Below are 27,184 nucleotides of genomic sequence, written 5' to 3'. Positions count from 1 at the left end.
ACCACGCCCTGGATCGCTGAAACACCCACCATTGGGCGGTGGTGCCCACTTTGGGAATCACTGGTCTATGTAAACATTTGAAGATTTGCCAAAAAAGTTGTTTTGGTTTCTTTTGGAATAGGCCATAATTGCTTTTCTGACTGTTTTGAGTAAAGAATTCCTTATGCAAACAAAATCATCAGAGATGATATAAAGAGGTCCACCATGGATAAAAACAGTGAGCAGTAAATGCCTCATGTCACTGAGAGGTAATATTGCAAACTGGAAAGACTTCACATTAGGACACTCAGATTTAAATTCATACCTTGATGTATGTTAGTTTTGTGATCATGGGCAAATTACTCAGTTTCTTTATCTATAAAACGGTAATAGTACTCGAACCACTTATCTTATTAGGGGCTTGTGAAGACAGCATTTTGAAGGGGGTAGAATGCCATGTAGGTGGGTATTGCTGTTATTTCCAGCAGGCTGTGCCTCCCCTTTATTAGAAAGTACTAAGGAGTTGTAATACCCAGAAGGCACCCCCATTTACAAGAAGCTGAACTCTAATGAGTAGGCAGAGACCTCGCAGAGTTTAAGAACATGGGATTAGGTGGCAGGCGACCTGACTATGACTGCTTGCTCTTCTAGGAATCAGCTCTGTGACCTTGTGCAAAGCATTAGACCTTTCCAGGTCCCATACTTCTCATGTGTAAAATGAGTTTATTAGAATAGATACTCTCAATTCTCTTGCAGCCCTATAATTCTGTAATTCTATTATCTATGTACAAATTTGATAATTAGATGCTAACATAGGTTTTGTCTTTGACTTAGGGAAAAATACTTTATTTCCAACACTCCTGAAAAAAGAAAGATAAAGACCCTTAAAATAAATCTTTACTTATGTTACCCTTCATTACAGCAGACTCTAGAGACTAGGAAAATCATTTTTCTGTCCTGGAAATTTTATTCTGTTGAGAATTAGTTAATGTGGGCAGCTAGATGGTACAGTGGAGAGAGCAGTGGGCTTGGAGTTAGGAAGACTGTTCTGAGTTCAAATCTGGCCCCAAACACTACTCTGTGACTGGACAAGTCACTTCACCCTGTTTGCCTAAGTTTCCTCATTTGTAAAATGAACTAGGGAGGAAATGGCAAACCACTCCAGCATCTTTGTCAAGAAAACCCCAAAATGGGGGGTGGGGGTCAAGAAGAATCCAATATGACTGAACAACAACAAATTACTTAAAATAATTGAACCATCAAAAGCTCCTTAAAGGTCTTTATTGTAGTAATATTTTGTTTTAAATGATGTCTATATGCTATTTGACCGGTAACAATAAGTGAAAACTGTAGATGCCCCTTGCTTACCTCCTTCATGGACTTGTGTGCCTTCCCTGGGACAGTTCACTCAGGATTTATAATCAGAAGACCTGGGCTTGAACCTTGGAGTGGGCAGGTGAGGGCTAGGATTATTATTCCCTAAGGGACCTATAAGACATAGTCAAGAATTTTCGTCGCAGAATTTTGAGTTATGTTGGTGTAGGGAATTCAAGATGCGGAACTTCCAGCAGTTCAGGTGGCCAATCCTATAATCTGTGACCTGAAGGAGTTGTTTAGGGCAAGGAGTGATTATGTCAGCCTATACTCATTTCTTAGCACCTACTCTACTGGGCATTTTGCTCAGTGTTGAAGGATACAAAGAAAAGCAAAAGACAATTTCTGTCCTTCAAGTGCTCACATTCTCCCCCCACCCCCCTTTTTCTGTCTTAAAATTGGTACTAAATACTGCTTCCAAGGCAGAGGAATGGTAAGGCTTGAGCAATGAGGATTAAGCGACTTGCCCAAGGTCACACAGTTGGGAAGTGTCTGAGGCCAGATTGAACCCAGGACCTCCCATCCCCAGCCTGGCTCCCAAGACACTGAGCTACTTCACTGCCCCTGATGTACTTACAGTCTAATGATGAAATAAGTGACTTGCTCATAATCTCATAGCTAATATATGTCAGAGACAGAAACTCAGCCTCCTATCGTGAGATTTTCAAAACAAGTTAGCATACGTTAAAGCCCAGAAAAAGGATGGGAAAGGATAGTTTTTGCAAATAAACCATGATGAACAAGTAATGGGGCTGTATGTGAGTATGAAGAAAAGTAAGATATATATAGCAGGTTAAGATCATAATTTTCTTTCTTTTTAAAAAACTTTTACCTTCCATCTTAGAATCAATACTGTGTACTGGTTCTAAGACAGCAGAGTAGGAAGGGCTAGGTAAGTGACTTGCACAAGGTCACACAACTAGGATGTATCTGAGGCCAAACTTGAAGTTACTCCTTTCTGTGGGCCTGGTTCTTTGTCCACTGAGCCACCTAGCAACTTCTTCCTAACTTTCTTTAAAAAAAAATTCAATAAATAATAATAGCAATGAAATATACTTTAAAGTAATATAATAATTTATTAAAAATGCAATGTAATATACAATTTATATTCTGTAAAATTTAATAATGTATTATTAATAATAAATCTAATAATTTAATAATTAATAATAGCAATGAAATATACTTTAAAGGATCTCTGATCTCATCCGTTTTTGGTAGTCTTTCTGAGATACAGATCACAGCCTGTCCCTGCTGCTCTTTCTGCGTGTGACTATCATCCAAAGACCTCTCAAAAGTTTACCATTACTTGGGAATCACTCCAGAATTACTGGAAGACTTATTCTCTTTCCCTTTACCTCATGAATGGATTAGTGGGTGTCCACTTGCTATCCCTCTCTCAGTATGTGATCAACCCATCTTTTCTTTTCTTTTTTTTTCCACATAATTCCTTTATGACATTCTTGACTCCTGTTCTTCATGACCTCTGAGTCGTTCCCGTGTTGCGTTACAACCTGACACCTCCTATACACCTTTCTTTCCATCGCCCCTTGTGTGATGCTTCTCTTTAGTTTTTTGGGACGGGGCATTCTAGGTCTTGACATCCACCAGTGCTTCTCGCCTTCTCCCCCAATTGTCTTCTCGTGATACAGTGATACCTGCTTCCTCAGCACAGTACCTGACCCATTGGCTGATTCTCCTTTGTAAATGGGAGCTCCATTCAACTCCTTTCCCATATTCTGCCTTCTTTATTGCAGAAGAAGCTGGAGCTTCCCTCCTGCTTCTGTCTATCCCACTCCCGGTTCCCCTCCAGCAGTTTGACTCTGGTATATAGTTAATTGGGATTTAGGAAAGAGCACTTCTGTGAAGATGACGTTCATCTTTCACAATTAGAATTTCATCCTGATCGATTTGAAAATGTTCCAGCGAAATCAGTCCCCAGCTTCGCCTTCCATTTAAAGAGGATGTGCTGCTGAGGATAGCCTAACGCCCCTATAAACTAAGAGAGAGGAAGGAAAAAGTGGGGGCTCCTTCCTTCTCCCTGTTAACCTGATTTTAGCAGTGAGGGATGTCTCTGAAGTGATTTTTCCATAGGAGGGGGTTAGTTTTTCAGCACATACTGTGGGAGGAGAGGTGGAAGGATCACGGGCGGGATATGCTTGTTGTGTTTTTAGTATCCTAGGTTTAATGTTACCAGCTTTTCCCTGGAAAGGATGGGAGCCCTTTGGCTTCTGGAAAGGATATTTTCACAACCCAGTGAAAATGGATTAGATTATCCAAGTAGTGGGCTCTAGCCAGGTTAATTGTGGGATAATAGCAACATCATCAATCTATAAAATTCTAGAGGCAACTAGAAGACCTGATAGATAGATCTTGGACCTGAAATCAGGAAGACCTGAGTTCAAATTTGGCCTTAGTCACTTACTAGCTTTGTTACCCTGGGTACATGCCTCTTAATTTCTGCTGCAGTTTCTTCATTTATAAAGTAGAGATAATAGCAGCTACCTCCCAAGGTGGTAATAAAATCAGATATTTCTAAAATTCTTTGAAAACCTAATGGTCCTGTATAAATGTTAGCTGCTGTTGTTATTATTATTATTACTAAAAATGTAGTCCTCTCATCTGTTCCAATGAGATTCTTTTATTTGCTTTTCCATAAGACCTCTATGGATGATCAGTACACCATTTTTGAGGATTTCTTATGTTCTTTACTATTTCAAAGATAAAAGATACCAGCCGTCCATTATTTTTGCTCCATGGTGGAAATATCAAACCTTCCTTCTCTCTTGTCCTGGACCACCCCTCCCTTATACATATCTTCAGTAAGGTCCTGGATCCTCTGTTTTGAAGATAAGATACTGTAGAATGGGAAGCCAGTGTTTAGTGTATACTCAATATTTGTTTAAAATTGTGAATTTGTCTGTATCTATAGTTTTCCTTTCCTTTTCTGTATGCACCCTTTCTATCTATTTTAGCATCTTTTCTGTGTAGCCCTACTCAAAACCACTCCCCCAGTGCTTTTATCCTTCAGCTGAAGAGAAAGAATAGCTATAACAGTATTATAACCTTACACATGCATGTGTGTGTGTGTGTATATATATATAATTAGTTAGTTAGTTAGTTAAAGATAACTCAACAGTTATCTTTCCAGGAATGATTGCATTTTAAAAATGGGAAAGAGAAAGAGAAGGAAGTAAACAATTTCAGACACTGGTACTGGGTAGAGAGATGTTTGGGGTTTGTGAAAGGAGGAGTTCTGAGTATCCCTCAGACTTCATGCTAGCCCAATCATGGGTAAGCGAGATAGCTTCTAAGATTCTTTCTAGCTTTAAATCTGTGATCCTGTGTTAATGGGACTAAATTAAAAGGCATTGAATCAGTAATTATTCCTCTTTTTTTCTTTGCTTAACTCTTCTCTTTTGCAAAGGAGATAGATTAGCTGTCTTCTAGAATTGTAAGAAAGATAAATTATAATTTTTCCCTTTATTTTAAATTAAACAATTTAAAAATTATTAAACATTTTTCACTCCTGGTTTTTTAACTGGAAGAGAACAAAAAGAAAAATCAAATGCTTGTTATAAGTAGCATAGTCAAGCAAAATAAATACCCATATTGGCCTTGCCCCTAAATGTGTGTATTGTTTTGCATATTTAGTCCATCAGCTCTCTGTTGGGGTGGGTAGTAGCATTCTTTATCATCAGTCTGAAAGATTAATTATTTAAGCTAGCATTGGTAGCAGGTCCAAGTGTTCTAATAAAATAGGCCAACTGGTTTTCCTCCTCATACTCCACACGCACATTTTCATTGTCAAGGACAATGAATTAATCATCAGCTATAACCAGGGATTCAGATAGACAAAGGGGGGGGGAGTATTGGAATAATTTTTTCCCAGACTGACTATATTCTTTTCTTTGTCTGATTGTATTTGGGGCATTGTGAGGGGGTAGAAATTGGTGATTCATTGAGGCAATCAGCATTTCTTATACATCTACGATGGCCTGGCATATTATGCTTGATGCTGGAGATACAGAAAGAGGCAAAAGGAAGTCTTGCCTTTGAAGAATTCATAGGCTAATGGGAGAGAAAACAAGCAGACAAATTTGTACAAACAAGCTGTGTACAGAATATATAGAAAGTGATCAGCAGAAGGAATGCACTAGAATTTAGATGGATTAAGAAACGCTTCCTGTACAAGATAGGTTTTTAGCTGATAACTTCAAGGAATCTTGTGAGGCAGAGATGGTGGGGAAGAGCATTATTGGCATGAGGAATAGCCAGGAAAAATACTGGAGACAAGAGATGGAGTATCTTTTTTAAGGAAAAGCAAGAAGGCCAATGTCACTGGATCAAAGGGTATGGGGTGTGGAGGGGGAGATGTGTGAGAGGACTGGAAAAGTTGGGTCAGGGAGAGCTAGGTTATGAAGGACTTTGAACACCAAACAGGATTTTATATTTGATTTTGGAGGCAATTGGGTGCTACTGTGACAGATAGGTTTAAATGGTGCTAGTGCAGCATTAATTCTGTGTTCTTTCTCCTCATTTCTTTTTTTTCCCCTCATCTCTTTTCTAACTATTCACCAAATTTCAAAAGATGAGCCAGATAGATTGTTTATGAAGTTGGAAATATCATTTCTTTAGACTTTTGGAGGGAAAAATCTGGAAGTATAAGGGCAAAGTCATGATTTTCAGTATCTTAAGTACATGCAGACCTCAAGATTTGAATTTAAGTAATCTAAGTTCCATTTCTTGTAACCTAATTGCTATGCTCCCTCAATAAGGATCATGTCTTAAAGAAACTTTGTAGGTTCTCAACACTTAGTACAATATTACCACACGCAGAAGGCAATACGTAACACAAATATATTCCTCATAATTTAGGATTAAAGAGAATCATTATTTTTCAGCATTTAGAGAACTTGCTCTTTAAAATAGGTTCAGAGAGGCTCTTTATTACAAAGTAAAGAACTTTTTAAAAAAGTTAATAACTGTCTTAAAATTTTTCCTGTAGCTAGTTTTAAGTGAATTTTACTGAGTATCTAAAATGTTCTAGTGTCTGCTATGTCATCTTGTACCTTAAGCACATACAAATGTCAAGGACACTTTGAAATCAAATATTAGTCATAAAGGATAGAATTATAGATCTTGGAAGGGAGCTCAGCTAGTCATCTGGTTCAGAACCTTGTTTACAGGCAAGAAAGGTATGATTCCCTTTTTCATCTGAGGCTGCTCCAGTTAGTAACAGGTGATAGGGATTGGCAGGGAACAGAACCTACATTTCCTTTCTCCTGATGGAATGGTCTTCTCATGGCAGGATTAGTAATCCTGTTGCTTAGTAGATACCTATTTGTGTTGCTAAAGTATTCAGGTAGGAATTTAATTAAAACTCTTCTTATAAGAAGTTTACTTTGACTTTGAAAAGAATACTCTCATTTTGACAAAGTAAGGCGAACTCCTGTAACACAGCATCCTCGGGATAGGAGGATGCAAGCACAAAGTGATTTGAGGGCTTTTCTTCCCTGTGTTTTCTACACTGTGAATACCACTTGCTCATGAAGTCACATCATGATCCTTTTAAGGGGAAAAACCAAGCACTTTCTTGCCTTGGTGAATTACTTTCACCTATTCTTGTAAGAAACCCATCTCTGATCTGTTCCTTGGACCAGAGACAGAGAGTCTGCCCCTGGTGCTTTTTCCTGGTTTGACCTTAGAAAATCTAGGTATGATGTCATATTGGAGAAGATCTTAAGTGGAGAAAATGAAATAATGTATGTGTGTAACAATAGCCATGAGAAGTAATCTCATCTATTTATTTATTTATCTGTCTATTCATTCATTCATTCATTCATTCATTTGTTCCTTCGTTTGTTTGTTTGTTTTTTGTTGTTGAGCCCTTACCTTCTGTCTTGGAGCCAATAGGCAGTATTGGCTCCAAGGCAGAAGAGTGGTAAGGGCTAGGCAATGGGGTTAAGTGACTTGCCCAGGGTCACACAGTTGGGAAGTGTTTGAAACCAGGTTTGAACCTAGGACCTCCTGTCTCTAGGCCTGGCTCTCAATCCACTGAGCTACCCAGCTGCCCTCAGAAGTCATTTTAGAGATACCATTTTATCTCCATTAAGACTAGAATATAGGGGCAGCTGGGTAGCTCAGTGGAGTGAGAGTCAGGCCTAGAGACAGAAGGTCCTGGGTTCAAACCCGGCCTCAGCCACTTCCCAGCTGTGTGACCCTGGGCAAGTCACTTGACCCCCATTGCCCACCCTTACCAATCTTCCACCTATGAGACAATATGCCGAAGTACAAGGGTTTAAAAAAAAAAGACTAGAAAATATATATATGTATTTCTTTGCTAAATGTGACATAAATTACTTCATCAGGTAGAATAACAAGGGTTTTTCTTTTAATGTAGTTATCCTCTTTACTATACATTTTATAAGGAACATACATCTTCTAACTTATTTTTACCCATTTGATTTTTTTTTCTCCTGGAGTTCGTACCTATCCCATTAGAAGTCAGATCAATCTATATTTAGATAGATCTAAAAATATGGCGTATAAAAGGATTAAATTTAGGTGAACAAAATATAGTGTGAGGGATGGGGATAAAGAGTAAATATGTATTTGTAAGTCATTGAGATTTTTTTTCCTACCCATATTCCAGAATATTGGAAAGAAGATGTCCTGTCAAGAATTTATTACAAATCTCCAAGGTGTGAATGAAGGCAGTGATTTTCCCCGGGACCAGCTGAAGGTAAGCAAGATGCAAAAATAATGATTAAAAAAAAATTGGTTTACATTTGAATTCACTGACTGAGTTTGAGATTGTTAGACTTAAGGATTCTTCCACTATTTGCTTTTTGCTTTCTGATTTGGATTTTTATCAGATTTGTTAGAGTGAATAGAAATTTGGCATCTCCCCAGGCTTCTTTTCCTCCAAAATATGTATGGACTATTGTTCATTCCTGCAGAATAAACTCAGGTGACACACAGAAAATCCTGGAAACCATTGCAATAATGACTTGTTAAGTAGATGCCATAAATTTGGCAGCTCAAACAGTTAATGGATGACATTGAACTTTTGGGCTGTTTGCAATCAGACTGCTTCACAAGCTTGGGAAAGGTTACAAAGGTATATTCACTATGGAAACAAAAATGCATTTGCAGATTATAATGGATACAGTTCTGGCTTTATTCAAGCTCTCATCACATGTACTTGAGCTGTCTCTGCAAATCGATTAAATTAAATCTGAATAATTACAAAATGCCTGCAGTATTGGCAGTCTGGCTTTATTTTTGGCCTCATTCCTCTCCGTCATCAGATAGTTATCAGAGAGACAACAGAGTCAAGATTAGGATTCACAGCACATTCTTCAGGAAGATAAATGAAATGGTGTTTTTAATCAAACGCAAGATTATTAGCAAGAGGAAATATGAATCTGAGTGGATGGGATGAAGTCATGTAAAGTCTGATTATGGTGTACATGGATTTGGAGTGGGATTTAGGAAGACCTGAGTTTGAATTTGGCCTTAGACACATAAAAGCTGGGTGACCCTAGGCAAGTCACTTAACTTCTGTCTGCCTCAGTTTCCTCGTCTATAAAATGGGCACAATAATAGCACCTACCTCCAGTGCTTGTTGTGAGGATCAAATGAGATGATGCATGTAAAGCACTTTGCAAACTTTGGGCAATAAATAAATGCTAGCTATTATTATCTCTTATTTGAGCCCAGTTTTCTGACCTAATGTTCACTTAGATTTCTTATGTAATCAATGATTGGAAATAGATTTTTGCCATGTAAAGAGCAAATTTGTCTCACTAGGTGATGCTGTAGTACCATACTGTGCTCACTGAAGGAAAAAAATGTCTTATTTGCTGTGCCCTAGACAATTGTTTTTAAATTATAAGTGAATTATAATTTAAATTATAACTGAAGATAGACCTGAGTGCCTTCAATTTTAGAAGTAATGAGAATTAAAGGAGGACAAAAGACAGTATGAGTGATGTTACAATATATGCCAGTGCTAAACTTTGTTGAATTTAGTAGTGAATTTCATTTCAGAATAATGATTCTAGGCACAATGAAAAGAAGAAAAACATTTTTTTTTAAATAAAGAAGGGGAGATGCCATTTACTTTTTTTAAAGACCATCATAGCCATTTCCTCCTTTGGCTCTGAGTAGTTAACTTTGTTTCTGTGAGGCAGCTTTAAAGGAAATAAAAGGTGCCCCACTGTGGCAGGAACTGTGTTCTGCACAATTCTTTGATCTCATACAAAAGGTCTCAAGTTAACAAGTTGTTTTTTGTTTTGTTTTTGTTTTTGTTTGTTTTGTTTTGTTTTTTGCAGACTGTTAGCATTAGCCCAGAAAATAATGGATTCTTTGAAAAGGGAGGATCTGCCAGACTTTTAGTCAGTAATATTAGAAATGAAAATTGACAAGATAATTTTCCCCATGTAATTTGTAGGTTGCTGGTATTGAGTTTAGGTAGCTTACATTACTGTAATTACATAATTGGGGAGTCTCAGAGCCTTTGAAAAATGCTGTGGTCAGGTGAGAAAATGCAGCCCAGATTCTATCTAGCGAGATATTGTCACACATCAGGGAAACATCCTTCCTCCCCTTATTGGCTAGGCAAAGAATTTGCCTGATGATTATGATATTTTTTTGCAGTCATGTAATTGAACTTTCCTTACAAACCTCAGAGGAGAAAAAAAACCAACCCACAAAGCAACTGTATGCTATACTGTGCTTTATTTCCTATGGACCTATTAGTTACTCATTGCTATTCCAGAAATGGCTATGGGGTCTAGAATGGAAATTGTCAAGTGGAAGAATATTGATGTTTTTTTTTCCTCTGGAAGGTGATAGTTTTCCATTTTGATAGGAATCATGATTTTTCCTGCATGCTGCTACATGAACGAGGTTTCATTGAAATAATTTTATTTTTATTATATGGTTCTTTTGGTTTTCTTTAACTTTTTAGTGTTAGTTATTTCTGGATTTCCTGCTGATGTAAATTGCAATTTGATTTTCAAAAAATAAAAAGTTTTTGTGGGCAAGTGTATCTGTTTACACACAGTATACATATCGGTATGTGTTTGTATATGGATTCGCATACTTTCAGTTATGCATTTTGCATATGTAAAATATCTGTACATACACATCTGTCTGAGTGATTAGGTGTATGTATATACATACCTGTACTTTTTACGTACTAAAGTGTAAATACACATTCATCTACATGATTAATTAGACTGGGGTATACCTATATAAACATGTACACATATATAAAATATATAGCTGTGTATATGTATGCAAGTAAATAGTTATACACACATCTCTTCATACAGATGGATTAATATATTCAAACATTCCACGTAAGTTAGATTCTATCCTGTAAATTGTGAAATACTTAAAATTTAAAAAGTAGAACTAAAAAAAAGAAGTAAAACTGGCATTTTAAATGTAAGTAACCTTATTCCAGAGCTTCTGAGTTCAAGTTCATTTAATTTTTCTTTTCCCTTTTCACTATCTTTCATCTTTCATTATTCTGATGATAACTCTGATGGCAAGCAGTGTTTATAAAATTAAAAGGCAGTTTTATTAAAATATTGATTGGATGAACAAACTCAAAGAGTTTATATTCTAATAAGTGTAAACCACCCATATAGAGGAGGAAATAGGGTCCAAGGGACTTTTGGTTTGCAGTCATAGGTATTATTAAATAGAGACTTAGGACACCCTTTCCTAGTGGCAGTGCAAATACTGGTTTGATGACCTGTTCATAGAATGAGAGATGACAGGAAATATTGGGGCGATGAGGTGGTTATCCAGGCAGGGCAGACACAAGATTCCCCCATGGCCTGGGCCCTGCTTTCTTGGTGTAGGAAGCATTGCTTGAGGCTCAGGAGAGATGGTGGGTTAGATAAAGATAGACTCTTTCACCTATCAAAGAGAACTTTTGGAGAACAGACACTTTCCAATGAACCACCCTTTCACAGAGAGAGGGGTGAGGAAAGACAGTGATGGGGGGAGAGAGACTGAGAGAGAGATAGAGACAGAGAGAGAGCGAGAGAGAGAGTGTGAGAGAAAGAGAGAGAGAGACAGGCAGAGAGAGCAAGAGAAAGAAGGAGAGAGAGTGAGAGAGAGAAACAGAGTGNTCTCCTTCACTTCTCCTTGATTCTAAGCAGTTGGCAGCAGTCAGTAGTCTCAGGCCAGGCCAGTACCCTCTGCCAAAGCAATTCTTTCATCGTCCTTGAGCACAGTCTTTGCCATCACTGAAGGGGGAGGCCTCTAGAGTTTTCCCATTTGGCAGGAAGATGTTGTCCTTCCTGCATTACAGTTCTTTTGATGTAATGATGACAAATTAGGGATTCCCTCTTGCTGAGTCTGTTTTCTCCCTTTTTGCAACACAGAGCAAATTCCCAAATCCTGAAGCCTTGCCTAGGTTTAGGCTCATATTCTCTCTCTTTACACCTTCCAAAGAGAAGCCCAGATAATTTCAATCTTGAATACAAATCTTGATGTTTTTTCTCCCCTTCCCCCTTTTCCCACCCTTAATTTGTGTAAAACCCCTTGAAAAGCCCCTCAATTTCTCCTTAATTATTTCCTAAGGATTTAAGGATCTCCTTTACACAACTGTTTATGATTTTCCTAATCGCCCTTAAAGGTCAGCAATCCTCCCTGGATTTATGGAGTCTTATGGAATTGGGTTGGTAGGAGAAGCTGTATTTTATGGGCCCTTCTGCCTGCATTTTCCCTGGGAATAACATTCAGTTTTGGGGGTAAAAGATGGGAGAGGGAGAAAAACCCTATGGTTCTGTGTGCCACTTTCATTGTGTTCCTGTATAAGAAGCCAGAAAAACACTCAGGAAAATGTTTCTATTCCTATGAGTAACCAGCCATGAGAATGGAAATCTAACATTTCCCTCTTCCTTTTCCCAATGGAGTTGGTTGAAATTGAAGGGCTTTGAAACTGGCTTAATGTTTCCTGTCCCAAAGCCAGGTTTTTATTGTATGTGTTGTCCTTCTTACTTTTAGGTTCCTTTGTTATATTTAAAATAAGATTTGAATTTGTCTGCTGCTTCTAGGTAGCCAGGCCGTCAGGAATGTTTATTGAGGACTTGTTCCTTTCCTGGGCATGGTATACTAAATTAAGTATAAGTGGGGATACAGAGGATCTAGAAACAAATTTCTCCCCCCAAAGTGATTACAGACATTTTAGAGAGAGAGATTTAGGGGGTATTCCCTACCCTCCAAATGCATAACTTATTCTTTAGCTTTCTTTATGATTGAGCTGTAAATTAAATTTCAGTCATTTAACTTGGGTAGTATTGATGGTATAGGAGCTGTAATTTATTAATTTTAATTTAAAGCTCATGTTTTTCACATTGTAAATCATTCAATAGTTTTAAATCTTGCAATAGTTAAAAGTACATCAGGGATTTTCCTCCAGTAGTGAAGAACTCACTTGGAGGCTTTAAAGTACAAATATCGAGAGAATTTTATACTTTCAAATAAGCTTAGGTTATCACCAAAGGGATAGAAGATAAATTGAGTCATTAAAAAAAGAGAGAGAGTCAAACCTCACTGTTTTAAAGGAGTGTATTTTATATACTTGTTTTGGACTCTCCTACCTGGTAACAACTTACATAATGCTTCTTTAGTCAATTCTTCCTTTGTATCACCCACAGTACCTCTCCACTTAACCCCACACATCCCATTCCTGTCTTTCTCCTTCTTCCCCCATACCCCCCGACTCAGATGTAACATCTCAAAAGAGTGGCTCCTCCTGTAACTAAATCTGGCAGGCCAGGTCCTTTGTCTCACAATCCTTTCTATTCCTAGGCTATAAGGCTTGCCTATTCCTTAGTCCTGAATATCAACATTTCCAAGGATTCCTCAGGAATATGCTCAGAACCAGAGTTGGTCTGAGAGAAGCCCTGATCATCATGCCAACAGATCAGCTAGGCTGCAGATTTTTATAATGGTTTCAGGACACTGTGCTAGGAACTAGGGATAATAGAAAGTTTTTATAATACATACTCTTGTCCCTTTTGGAGCCTATAATCTTGTATGATTAAGTAATACTAGATGGCATGGTAAATTCATTAGAAAGTTATAAAACAAAGTAATTAGTGTGATATAAAGAGAAAGGCTGTTCTAACAATGAAGGGGGGAGACTTTGAAATGGAAGTGGCATTTGAGTTGTTAACAGCAGTAGGAGAAGAGAGAGAAGGAGGAATATTTCTGGCATGAGAAATAAAGTGAAAAAAATATCAATTATGAGGGCATAGTGCATGTTCAGGGGGAAGTATGATAGAGTAGGGAACATTTTCTTTTTTTTTTCATTTTTTTAATTTTCCAAAGCATTGGAATAGAAAATTTTTAGTTTTGGGGGCAGGTAGGCAGGTGGCTCTGTGCATTGAGAGCCAGGCCCAGAGATGTGAAGTCCTGGGTTCAAATGTAACCTTAGTCACTTCCTAGCTGTGTGACCCTAGGCAAGTCATTTAACTCCCATTTCCTAAGCATTCTGCCTCAGAACCAGTATGCTGTATTGATTCAAAGATGGGAAGGTAAGGTAAGGGTTTTTATTTTTTATAAAGTGTTCATTATTTTCTGTATCCCTTGATCAGAACATGTCAGCAAATGAAAAAGAACACTGTTTTCATGACTTTCTCCTAAATTCTTTTTCTTTCTTATGCTTTATTATCTTAATGGACATTTTATCTTTCTCAGTTTACCATTAGTCCTCTGTACTTTCTTGATTTTCTGTATCAGGAAAATGCCAACATTGTTTTGCTTTTCCAAAATCTTGAATGGCTTTTTGATTGCTATAGGAAAAAATATAAACTCTTGGCAGTCAAGCCCCTTTCCACAGCCTGGTTCTATCCTGCCTATACCCAGCCATATTTACATATTAAATTCATGCCAAATTTGATCACTAGCTATTCCCTGAACTTAAACTTTCCCTCTCTCACTTCTTTATAGTTACATAAATCATCCCCCAGGCCTGGGACTTACTTCTTGCTCATCCCTGTCTATCAGAGTCCTTATTTTCTTTCAAGGTTTAGGTTGGATGCTATCTCCTTCTGAGGAAGCCTACCTTGATTCCCTCAAGTGCTAATAATTCTGTCCTTCTCAAATCACTTCCTTTTATATTGGTCTGTTTTAGATTCTTCTCTTCTCCTTCAACTCCCAGTAGAAAATAAGATCCTTAGTAAGGACTAAATTTTTGCCTCTGTGCCTGCCCCTGATCTCAGGGTCCTTATACATAACAGATACTTAATATAAATTTGCTTGATTGAATTGGTGACCCATATTTTCCTTACTGCTTTATGTGTAGAGAGAGAAGCAGCAGAGTTGTGGGATGATGGACATTGGTTATCTAACTTTGGGGGTAGGGGAAGAAAGGACCATTTCATTATAAACTTACATGAAAGGTGCTTCTCCCAAACCTATGACAAAGATAAGAGGAAATGAAGGAGACAAGAAATAAATGAAAATTGAGATATGAAGGTACAGGGTTGAAGGTTGGCTACCAACTGTGTATTAATTTTCTTCTGAGATGAAAGCTGGAAGAAAACTTCAGATTTAAAGAATGAAGCATTTTATTTTGCCTCTATATTTTCAGCTGATGGCAGGAGAAAACTCACAATGTGCAGAGAACTATATGGGTTCTATGGGATGTTACCAGAAAAAAAATAGATTTTGTGTAGCCCCTTCCTTCCAGGAATTTTATCGAAGAAATCTAAAAATATGTTCATGGACCAACTTGAGAACTTCAAAGCAAATTGTAAACAGTTTGCATAGTGCTGAACAAGAGACAAGAGCCTTAAAATTGAAAAATTGGCAGAGGTAAATTGGTGAAAAGCCTGCAGGAGTTGGGAAATAGTGCCTTGGTTTCTAAGGCAGTTTCACTGGAAATCGATGGGAAGCTAAGAAGGTTGCCTGAGCCCATTGATTAAGGAGCCATTTTTTGGGTTATCTATTAGCCAGCCTGCCATTATAATGCTCTTTAGAATGTTGTTCCTTGGTAGGAGCTCTGTTGCTGTGTTTGTTTTAGTGCCTTTGATGTGTACTGGTTACTTTGAAGTCACCAGGAAGCCCCTGAAATGAAACCTGAAAGCTTTGTCAGGTTTGAAGTCAACAGTGGATCCTTGCTGCCTTTTCCCCCCTCCAGGGTGGTGAATCAACATACCTGTCCAGGTAGATGCATGTGTTTGAAGCCAATAAAATGAGCATAAACCATCCTAGTGAAAGCATTGTTTGGTATTCATTTGTGCATTAATCCATGGCCCAAATGTTGTGTTTTGCTTTTCTAAATGGCCATGTCCTGTAGTGTTTTGGTTTTTTCGAAATTGTTTTCCAGCAACGCATGGGCTAAGTACGTCCATTCCTTAACACTCTTAAGCTGACTAAAACTGTGGTGTGCTGTCTTAAAAAGGGAGTTTATCATTTGATCTCCTCAGGGTAAAAGTAATTTAATAAAGTGAAGTAGAAATCAGGAGGAAAGGGAGATGAAGCAAGGAATAAGTTAAAACAAATATTAGACCCAGAGGGTCAGTAAAGAAAAATAAAATATTTTAAATGAAGATGAATGTCTTCTGTCTGACAAACAAGGAAGATAATTATGAAATATTCATTTATGCTTTACGAATTCCCCACCATCAGACTGCTTTATATTTGACTTTTGTGTTTAAGGGTAAATAGACAAAAATTAATTGCCCTCTAAATATTTTGAGACAAGATTTTTTGGGGGGAAAGGGGGAGGAGGTTAATAGGGAAGGGTATTAAATTCTGAGTGTTTAAGAGAAATCATCAGACTAGCTAGGTCAACCTGTCTGTTTTTGCCTATGGAACTACTTAGTCATAGCCCCCTGCATGTTAGGATAGGGTAAGATAGAGCACCATCAAATTTTTTTTCTCCAGATAATAACTTCTCCCAGGATTTATTTTTTAAAATTTCATTCATACCTACAAAATGTATAGATTAAGAATAATGATGAGTAACCAGGGGGTCAGTGAATAGGGAGTCAGGAGGTCCTGGGTTCAAATCTGGTTGCAGTCCTAGCTATGTGACCTTGGGCAAGTCACTTACTTCCCATTGCCTATCCTTTACTGCTCTTCTAATTTGGTATTGATACTTTGTATCAATTCTAAGGCAGAAAGTAAGGGTTTAATTAAAAAACACACACACAGTAAGATAGGGAATGAGTGTAAAAATGAAAATGGAAGGGGGGGCTCAGAATTGAAAGGTCCAGTATGGTTGAAGATGTGTATAGAATCATGGGCCTCCTTGAGTTTAAATCTTGTCTTCCTGCTTTCCAAAGAGTAGTTGAACTAAGTAGCAATAGGTTCACCACCAGTAGATTGGTTACATAGCAAGAAATTCTTAGGCCATGGTAACCCAAAGTAAAATTCCAAATGGCCCTCAGCTTTGTGAGGCCCTCTTTTATTTCTGTTTTGGGAATAGAAGGGAATCAGGGAATTGCACGTTTTTTGCATGTAAGGAATTGCACAATTTCTATGCCATATATAGACACTAACTTGGTTCTTGGAACTATTAAATGTGACTTTCTTGTCCAGTGACTGAGTGATCGTAGTACAGAAGAGATGAGTCTTGATATTCTTATTATAAATGAAGCCACGAGAAAGAAAGAAACAACCAAATGAAAGAATGGTTCTCAATGCAAGATTGATTCAGCAGGAGAAATCAGTGAGGGAAAAGATAGCAAAGGCATAGGAAAGATTTTAAGATGTTACTAATATACTGAAAAGAAGGTAACCAAGAAAAATATTCAATACCTATCTATATGTTTACTTTTTCATTTGCGCAAAATGTTTGTGAAATTCACCTGTATAGATATCAAGGACTTCCTTGATTAGTAGAGAACAGGCAGACTTTCTTAGATAATATTTCTATGATAAGTTTTATCTTTAGCATAAAAATTAATTGAAAGATATAGAGAATAAACATAAGGTGCCACTGTGGTTATTCTGTATTTTTTTGGGGGGGAAAGACATCATTTAATTGTACAGAGCCTAGCACCTTAAAGGTTGTCGTTTAGCAATTGCCTCCCAATTCTACATCAGAGTCTTCCCTGATTTCTTGAAAGATATGTTAGCAGAACTAACTTTGTTTGGTGATTTGCTGATTATAAACCTCAGGTGAGTCATAAAATTAGAAGACAGATGTTTGCCAAAAGCATTCATGATGATGATGGAGATTCCCTTTGAAACTGAGATCCTTCACATGTTCTACTTTGCAGATAACATGGTGCTGTTTATGTCATGTTCATACAGTTTGATCACTCCTACCCACCATTCTTTTTTTTTAACCCTCTACTTTCTATCATAGAATCAATATTAAGTCTCAGCTCTAAGGCAGAAGAGTAGTAAGGGCTAGGCAATTGGGGGTTAAGTGACTTGCCCAAGATCACACAGCTAAGAAAGGTCCAAGATCATATTTGAATCTAGGATCACCTCTCCTGACCTGGCTCTCTATAAACTGAGCCACCTAGCCGCCCCTGCCTCCTCTTCATTCTTTCAATTCTAATTTCCTTTAGGATCAAATATTACATCTTCTGTTTGACTTTTAAAACCCTCCATACCCTACTTTTTCAGTAGTATCACACCTTAACTTCCATCCAGACTCTCCCACCAATATAGTTTGTGATCTAGTGACATTGGCCTCCTTGCTTTTCCCTCCGGTATGACACTCCATCTCACAACATCAGGGACTTTTGCCTTGGATGTTCCCCAAGTCTGGATTTTTCTCTCACCTCTTTTTCCTAGCTTCCCTGACTTCCTCTAAGTCTCAGCTAAAGTCCTTCCTTTTGCAAGAAGCTTTTCTGACTCCTCTTTAATCTTGGGACATTCCCTTGGAAATCTCTGACTGTGAATATGTATGTGGATGTGTATTTATTAGTATTTTGTTCACATATAACTGTATATTGGTTCTTTTTTTAGACTCTCAACTTAACAGAAACTGTTTTCTGTTTTTGTTTTTAATATTCTTTGTCCCCAGCACTTAGCACAATACCTGGTACATAGTTTGACCATCTACACATGAAAGACTGAGTGAATGCTGAATTTCTTTTGCACAGATTATGCATACAGGTTGATCTAAAGCCTAGTTGAGATTGGGACAAGTAGTACAAATTAACTATGAGAAGAGAGGCCAAGAATACCTTCAGGAATTTGCAAAACTCTATTAATGGCCCTAAACACATCTTAGAAACAAAAGCCCATCTTTTCAATATTGGTATTCCACCAGTATGGGGCATTTAGGTTGTAATAGTTGATAGAGTGCCAGGCCTGGAGTCAAGATTCATCTTAAGTTCAAATTTGATTTCAATCACTTAGGAACTTTGGTGACTCTGGGCAAGGCACTTAACTCTGTTTGCCTAAGTTTCTTCATCTGTAAAATTAGCTGGGAAAGGAAGTGGCAAACCATTCAAGTATCTTTGCCAAAAGAATCTCAATTGGAATCATGAAGAGATATTCATGACTGAAAAATTACTGAACAACTGTAACAAATTCCACTAGCAGTATTTTTGGACTGTAAAACTTCAAACAAAGCAGTCCTTGGACTATTGAAAATGACTCTTTCCCAGAGAGCAGTAGAAGAAGACTAAAATATTTCATCAGGGGAAAAGGAGGATAGGAAGAGAACATAGGAAGTTCAAATCAATGAAAGATAGCTAAGAACAGATGATGAGATTTAAAGCTGGATTAATAGGAGGGAGCTCAGAATAGGCTCAAAAGTTTGGAAGTGAATGGCCAGGAAAATGCTGCAAGAATTTAAGTTGATATTAATACAGTAGTATGAATAGCAGAAAAGTACTGATTGGGGTATTTTACAAGTGCAACTACCTCCTCTACATCTACACAAAAACAGATGGGCTGTATAAGAATGAACAAAGAGCTTGGGGTTATTTGGATGTGGAAGTAAGTTTGGCTGGTGGTTAGATTTGGCATTTTAATCCATCTTAATCAATCTGTAAGCATTTATTATATGCCTATTGTATGCCAGCCATTGTAGTAGGCACTGTAGTACAAATATAAACAGTGAAACAAGCTATGAATTAAGAGAATTCATTCTAGCAGAGAGGACAAGTATAGGTATGTACAGAATAAATGAAAAGAGGAAAAAATACAAAGTACTTAGAGACAGAATTTGCATTTGCATGGATCACAAAAGACTTCATGTGGAAAGTGTTTTCTGCTCAAGGGAGAGATTTTATTCTTTTTAAACAATTTTGTAATAGATTTCTAAGCCTTTCCATTTGGAAATATTTGTGTCTTGACATTTGTTGAATATTATAGGTTTCTTGGTTTATAAATAAAAACTAAAGTTAACTGCTTTATATTATTATCTGTGAATTTTTTTATCTTATGAAGAGCACAAATATTTGTATGTTATATTACTTCAATAACTGAATATTTGGAGGAAATTAAAAAGCATCCTTAGACCTTCTTCCCATGACTGTCTTTTTTATGTGATGGAAGTATAACAAAAATAATGAGGCCTGTAATATAAGTTTTGCATAGCCATGGCTACTTGCAACTATGCAAAACTTATATTATAGGCCTTGATTTTACTTTGGTTCCTCACAGGAGGGGAGAGAATGTGATATCTGGAAGGATCACAAAACTTGTCTAGGGTTGACCAGAGAGCTAATATTAGTTAGAGTCAGGAGTAGAAATTAACTAAATGTCCTGAATTCCAGTAAAGTCTAGAATTCATACTTCATATGAATTCTTAAAATGAATAAGATCTTATATTATCTTTCTTCCATTAAAAATATTCCCAAGCTCCAGTTATCTCTTTCTTCTCATACTTGCAGTGTTATAGCTATGCAATAACAAAAACTTTGGGGACTTTTAGTAGAAATAATCCCTGCAAATTGACTTTTGGTTTTTCTTTTTACTCCTCTGTTTATCCCTTTAACCTGAATTTTCTTAACTACATGGCTCTTACCAGCCTTTACATCTTTGGAAGGAAATAATACAAAAGGCTCTCAGCTATTGAATTGCTCTCAGGTTGTAAGATATTGAAGTGTTACAGTATTAAACCCCATCAGCTTTTCATTATATAACAACAAAGGGAAAGTCAGTTTAATAATAAAAAAAAAAGTAAATTGTTTTGTCCACAGAAAAGAATGAGTTGTTGTGGCAGCCACACAGACTTGGAAACTTGGAGAAGCTGAAGGGGCTTGAAGGAATAGTGTTGATTTATTGATTTGCCATGTAATAGGGAAGCAAGATGGTAGAGTTAGGGCACCAGAGTTCAAAGGCTGCCTTTATCACTTACTACAGAAGTGATGATTTTGAACAAGTCTCTCTCACTGGTAAAATGAGTGGGTGAGGTTAAGTTGCTTTTAAATATTTTTTCTCTCAATTCTAAATTTTATGATCTCTTTGGGGTGAGGGGATATGTATAATAGTGAAAAAGGAGGTAAATTATATCATTCTATAAAATGGCAGGTAACCAGTCTATCTTTAGACTAATAATAATTGACATTTATCTAGCATTTAATTTGAAAAGCACTTGGCATGGATTATCTCTTTTGAACCTCACACCAACTCAATCAGACAAGTATTGCAAGTTGTAGTATTTCCATTTTTCAGATGAGAACAATTCAGTCTCAGTGAGGTTGAATAACTCATTGTTGTTCAGTTGTTGTCTGTGATTCTTCATGACCCCATTTGGGGTTTCATGGTAAAGATTCTAGAGTGGTTAGCCTTTTCCTTCTCCAGTTCATTTTATAAATGAGATAAATGAGATGAATGAGACAAACAAGATTAAGTAATTGCCCACGTTTATATAGCTAGTAAGTATCTGAGGTTAGATTTGAACTTGGGAAGTTGAGTCTTAACTCAAGGTGAGGTATCCAGACCTGATACTTTATCCATTGTGCCACCTAGCTGCTTTGAATGCTTTATCCATAGTCATATAGCTAATAAATTTTGCAAGGGGAATTTAAAACCAAGTCTTTCTAATTCCAAGTCTAGCCCCCCACCTCTTCTTTGGTAGTGTCATTATGCTGGTAGGTCTTATTAACTGACACATTTATTCACACAGATGATGGAGCTCAAATAGCATGAAACCTAGGACCCCCTCTCAGAGGAATGTTCACTTTTTTACATTTTATTTGTAATAATATTTTATTTTTCCCCTATTACATGTATAAACAATTTTAACATTCATTTAAAAAAAGTTTTGAGTTCCAGATTTCCCTCTTTCTCCCCCCTCCCTAAGACAGTAAGCAATTGGATAAATATGTGCAGTCATACAAAGCAAGACTTTTTTTCTTTTTCTTTTTTAAGTTTGTTTAATTTATTAATTAAGAATATTTTTCATGGTTGCATGAATCATGTTCTTTCCCTTCCTTCCTCCCACACCCCTCTCATAGTCAACGAGCTATGGTTTTACATGTGTCATTGATCAAGATCTATTTCCATATTATTAATATTTGCATTAGGGTGATCGCTTAGTGTCTATGTCCCCAGTCATATCCCCATCGACCCATGTGATCAAGCAGTTGGTTTTCTTCTGCATTTCTGCTCCCACAATTCTTTCTCTGGATGTGGATTGCATTTTTTCTCATAAGACCCTCAGAATTGCACAGGATCATTGCACTGCTGCTAGTAGAGAAGTCCATTATATTCATTGGTGCCACAGTGTATCAGTCTCTGTGTACAATGTTCTCCTGGTTCTTCTTCTTTCACTCTGCATCAATTCCTGGAAGCAATGCTACTTCTGGTCCTCATTTTGTTCATCTGTAGTTCCTAAGGTCACTTTTAGCCTCACAGTCCTCTGAAAGTGTTAGATAACCTGTCATCTTTTGGTCATTTACCAAAACCAGTTCTGGAAGCAGATTTTAAGTTCTTCACTGGGTTAAAGAGAAGAGTACATACATAAGGTCTCATGAACATGAGAAGATGTTCCAGTTTCCAGCCTCAGTCAATTCCCACAGGTTGGTATCAGAAGACAGTATGAGGAAGAAATTATCTTCTCCCTGGAGAGGAAAAAAGAAACATCTTTCTAATGTAAAGGCTGAAATAAGTTCTCAGAAATATTTGATCTGAGTTTTATTCTGAGTACACAGTTCAAAATAGGAACTGATGGGTGGTATTTAAATGTAGCTATATAAAGAGCATTCACTGTTGCCTAGAATAGGTGAGCGACTCCTGACGAGGGGGTCATTGAAAACCTGGTAACAATGGTATCTGTGATACAGATAGGTTTTGATACTTTTCCTAGTTTAGGCAGTCGGTTAGCAAATCTTTGATGATAGATAATAGCTCTTCTCCAGCAACTTTGAATATTCTGGGTTAAAATTGGAACCAGCCTTTTTTCCTTTGTCTTTTTTTTTCCCTGTCAGAAAACCGAGTCTGAAATGCATGATTAGAAGGTCATGTTGGGTTTCAGATTCATTGAGGGATGGGAAAGAGGAAACCGTGAGTTTGTATTATGATTTGGTACTCATCAGCTTGACCTCAAATATAAAATGATAGTGGCAGCGTTTTGAACCTTCTGAAGCCCCACCAATCATGCTTATTATATTTATTTTTGTTTTTCCTACTTAGAATTTTTAAATTTTTAACAATTATTTTAAAGAAGTTTTGAGTTTCAAATTCTTTCCCTAAATTCTTTCCCTCCGGCCCCTCCTGAATCCATTGAGAAGGCAAGCAGTGTGATTTCAATTATACAGGTGAGGTCATGCAAAACATTTTTCATATTAGCTATGTTAAAAAAAGATGCTCATTATATTTAAAGGCATATCTGTATAAAAAGTCATCTTAGAACTTTTTTACCAGAACAGATGCTACTTAAAACGTACAAACAGATTTCTCTTCCCCCTCCCCTCCCCTCCCCTCCCCCCCCCCCTATTGAGTTGTGTTTGAGTGGGGGTGGTAGTATTACTTAAGGGTACTGTAATGGAATATTAACAATTCCCAGAAAGATTCTATTTTTAATCTTATCATGCAGAAGCTACACAGTATTTCATATTCAAATACATCCATAGAATTTAGAAATTCATGTGATGAATTATTTTTTCTTTTTACTACTTAGCTACATCTGCCTTCAACATTATTGTCCTTTCCATACCACCTCCTCCCCTCAAGTATCTCCAGATCTGCCAAATTTCTTTTCTAGTTATAGGGGAAGCAAATCGATGTATTCCTCCAAGAAAGAAAATTTGTGGGGTGGCCCATTTTAACTGCTCTTCTGTCCTTCATTCACTGGCTCTCCTTATACAACAAAATCATTCCCTTTTTCATTTTCCCCCTTCATAATATTGTCAGGGTGGATATTGTGCTATTCTGTGTCAGAGGGCCAAATGTTTGGAGATTCAGTGATTTGTATACAAATGCCTGACAATTATTACTATAATATGTTAGAGGATAATGATTATAGTTTGCTGAATCAGGCAGTTTAGTGCTATGTAATCAACTGGTGCAAATTTGAGATGTCAAAATAGCAAATTTAAATCCTCTGCCTCATATCTGCAAAAAACTTGGAATTTAAAAAGTAACTACCACTTTAGTCCTCAGGACTTTACATTTAAGCATACCCTTCATTTTTGTATGGAATTGAGCCATCTGTCTTCATCATTTACTCAGATTTAGAATTGGGGAACAGCTTTAAAATTTTGACTTATGAATTAAGAAAGTTTTTCCAGTTGAGATGACAATATGTATCAAAAGAAAGAGCAAAGATCTTCAAATATTGGGCCTCTTTGTGATTGTAAAGTTCTTGAGAATTTGTCCATTCAATTCTTTGGAGCAAGAATATTCCTAATGTGAACCTTTGAGGATAACTTTTAATCTCAGTAGAATAGCTTTCCTATAAACATATTTTTGACATAGCTATAATTAGGTCAGGGTGACCAAAGATTTTCTCCAGCACTTGGAGTTCTTTAGCAGTGTGGAAACAACATAACAGCACTTAGCAAAAATAATTAGTTAAATAGGAAACTACTAGAGGATGTGCTCGGGTGAGCTCTTCCCTGAGAAGGCAGCATACAATGCATCTCTTTCTCTTACTCCCATTGGGCAGTGTCCCATGTCCTGACCACATTCCTCCTCATCAAAGGATGTACTTTAGGCTTTTTACCCTTGACATGCTTTGTGGTACATGCCAAAGGAGCAAAAATTCCCATTGAAGTCTCTGTTCCTTGGTATTTTAGAATAGCCATGTTTTTATTGTATCTATGCAGATTTCATCCTTTCTGCTCACCCAATATGATTATAATACCTATTTTTCCATAACATTGTCCTTATCCCACCTTATCTTTTTATTCTTTAGAGTCAGAATGGTATCTGTGTAGCACTCAGGCTAGTTGTCAGTTGTCTTTCCATCTGTTGTTTTTCTTTCTTGTTCGGAGATCAACACACCTCTTTTTTGAGTCAAACCTGCCCTGGGTCTTCTTGTGTGCAAGGCATCTCTTGTCTCAACATGCCACAGTCTACTTATCTCCCCTCTGTGTCTTTTCATTGTTCTCTGGATTATTTTAACTTTAATTCTGTTTTAAAAAATGGTTCTCTGTTTTTCTCAGCCTTGTAGCACCACTGATAGAATATTGGCCTTAAAATTATGGGCTTTTGAGATAGCAATCAATTTTTTTTTTTATAAAACCCTTACCTTCCATCTTGGAGTTAATACTGTGTATTGGCTCCAAGGCAGAAGAGTGGTTAAGGGTAGGCAATGGGGATCAAGTGACTTGCCCAGGGTCACACAACTGGGAAGTGTCTGAGGCCAGATTTGAACCCAGGACCTCCCATCTCTAGGCCTGGCTCCCAATCCACTCAGCTACCCAGCTGCCCCCTAGCAATCAATTTCTGACCATGAAAACCCTGTGCAACTTCCCATGTAGAATTTGCCACTTGGGAAGTATAATCTTCCAATCTTATTTTGGACCTGAATGATTGTCTATCTACAGTGTCTTTTCAGTATGATCAGAATTGGCAACTCCTCCAAAGGTGATTGTCACAAATTATAAATGCAGAGTGATGCAATGGAAAGATGCCCAGGGCTGAGAGTGAATAAAAGTGCATTATGGACCTGATTTTGTTCCATTTCAATCATGAGCTGGACTGACATTTGTCAGAAACCTCATAGAAAGATTCTTGTGTTGGAAAGGCATTTGGAATATATGGTTAAGTCAGTAATTTAGTCAGTTTATTGTAGTGAGGAACATTTCTTTCTTATTGAATATATACCTCTGTTGAAATATAAGGAAGTCTTCATTCATCATGACCATGTCAGTGTATATGTTCTAAAAACCTACTCAATGATTAGATTTAAATTTATCTGCAGCAGGGCTTAGGATGCCCTTCTGGCTTCTTTTTCTTATAATTATGGAATCAGTATCAACAGTGTTTTGGGCATTTCTCAGAACTATTTCAGAGATCTAAATCAAGAACAGATATGTAAAACTTGACTGCTTGAGAGAGGGGTGCAGAATGTTTATGGTGGTTTCATATTGAGAAAGATTGCTTTTCTTTTAAATGAGGAAAGGCTTGCTATATAATATCTTCTGGTTGTTTTTCCCTCTATGTGATGTGATATGATTTTGTAGTGCAACTTTAAAAACCATTCCTAAAGTTTTCTTCTCCTGAATCTTGGATGTGCTGATAAAAGTCAGTTTATTTTTCTTTAAATCATAAGGTAACACCTTTTCATGACATTTCCCCCTAAATTTTTTCTCTCTAAACTGCCTTCTCTGGGTTGAGAGGTAGAGTATTTTAGTGTGGTAACAGAGCCCTGGTGTTTTTAATCAGAACAACTATGGCTTGTACTGATGATGTAAGAGGAATACTGATTTTCAGCTTTGTCAATCCAAAAATCAAAGCCAAATGAACTGGGTTTTTTTTTTCGTAATAAATTAAGAAACAAATAATAAAACAAGAATTAATAAAATAAGAAACAAATTTTCTGTTCCTCAACCCTCCTTTTTCTGTATCACTGCAGCTACTTTGTACAATTCATCTTTATTTTATTTTATTTTTTGCAGGATTCTGTTTATAAGCTATGGTGAAGAGCTTGTTATATATTGTGTTTCTTTGTATTTTCAAAGGCACGGTTGTCTACAGAAATGTCAGAGCATACTTCCAGCCAGCATGTTCAATGAGTACAAAGAGTCTAACAACCCACAGATATTTTTACCAGCTTTCTATGGAAGGACACATAGGTCAAATAATGAAATGAGTACTCTTTGCTTGTATTCCTGCTAGGGACAGGAGAGAAGGTATGGATTGAGAAGATGAGAGATAAATAGATGAAGGACAGAGTGAGCAGAAGACTTCCCCACTGCCTTTCTCAGGTCTTCCCCTCTGTCCTTTCTACTTTTCCTTGCTTCTCTTCCTCTGAGCATTAGGAAAACAGGAGGTTGTAAAAAAGAGAAGAAACAATTGAGAAGAGGAAATAGTCCAGCTCCATTTTATTCTTACTTGAGTCCTGCTTTTTTGTCCATTGTAATTTAGTTGCTTTTCGTGGGGCAGTTTTCTGCATTCTGAGGGAACATTTTCTTCCCTGGCTCATGGGCATAATTTAGTCAGGAAGCAGCTATAGATTTACCTCTTTCCCAATCTTTTTGCTTTCACATTCTCCCCCCCACATCTTGGTCAGATCTGCTGTTAGAATCTTTTTTATTCCCTTTCATTGACAACCAAGAGCAATTTCTGTTTTAACTCTTAATGTACCTTCATATATTTATCCTCACTCAATTGTATTTAATGATGGTCCTTTGGTTTTATTTCCATTGTTCTCCCATACTACTTCCCTTTGCCCATGTACCAAGTCTCTTGTCTCTCTTTCATGACTCTT

General features: G+C 37.1%; 1 protein-coding gene across 1 annotated transcript in view; it reads left to right on the top strand.

Annotated features, from left to right (window-relative positions):
• PSD3 (pleckstrin and Sec7 domain containing 3) overlaps positions 1-27,184 on the top strand; it is a 377,954-nt gene that overhangs the window by 103,271 nt on the left and 247,499 nt on the right. Inside the window, exon 7 of the mRNA XM_044659529.1 lies at positions 8,006-8,095. Coding sequence (XP_044515464.1) covers positions 8,006-8,095 — 90 coding nt within the window. The remainder of the gene's footprint in view (positions 1-8,005; positions 8,096-27,184) is intronic.

This window comes from Gracilinanus agilis, chromosome 2 (genome assembly GCF_016433145.1).
Source record: "Gracilinanus agilis isolate LMUSP501 chromosome 2, AgileGrace, whole genome shotgun sequence".
NCBI classification, from domain to species: Eukaryota; Metazoa; Chordata; class Mammalia; order Didelphimorphia; family Didelphidae; genus Gracilinanus; species Gracilinanus agilis.
The sequence above is the reverse complement of the archived record's forward strand: the minus strand, read 5'-3'. Positions and strand labels throughout refer to the sequence as shown.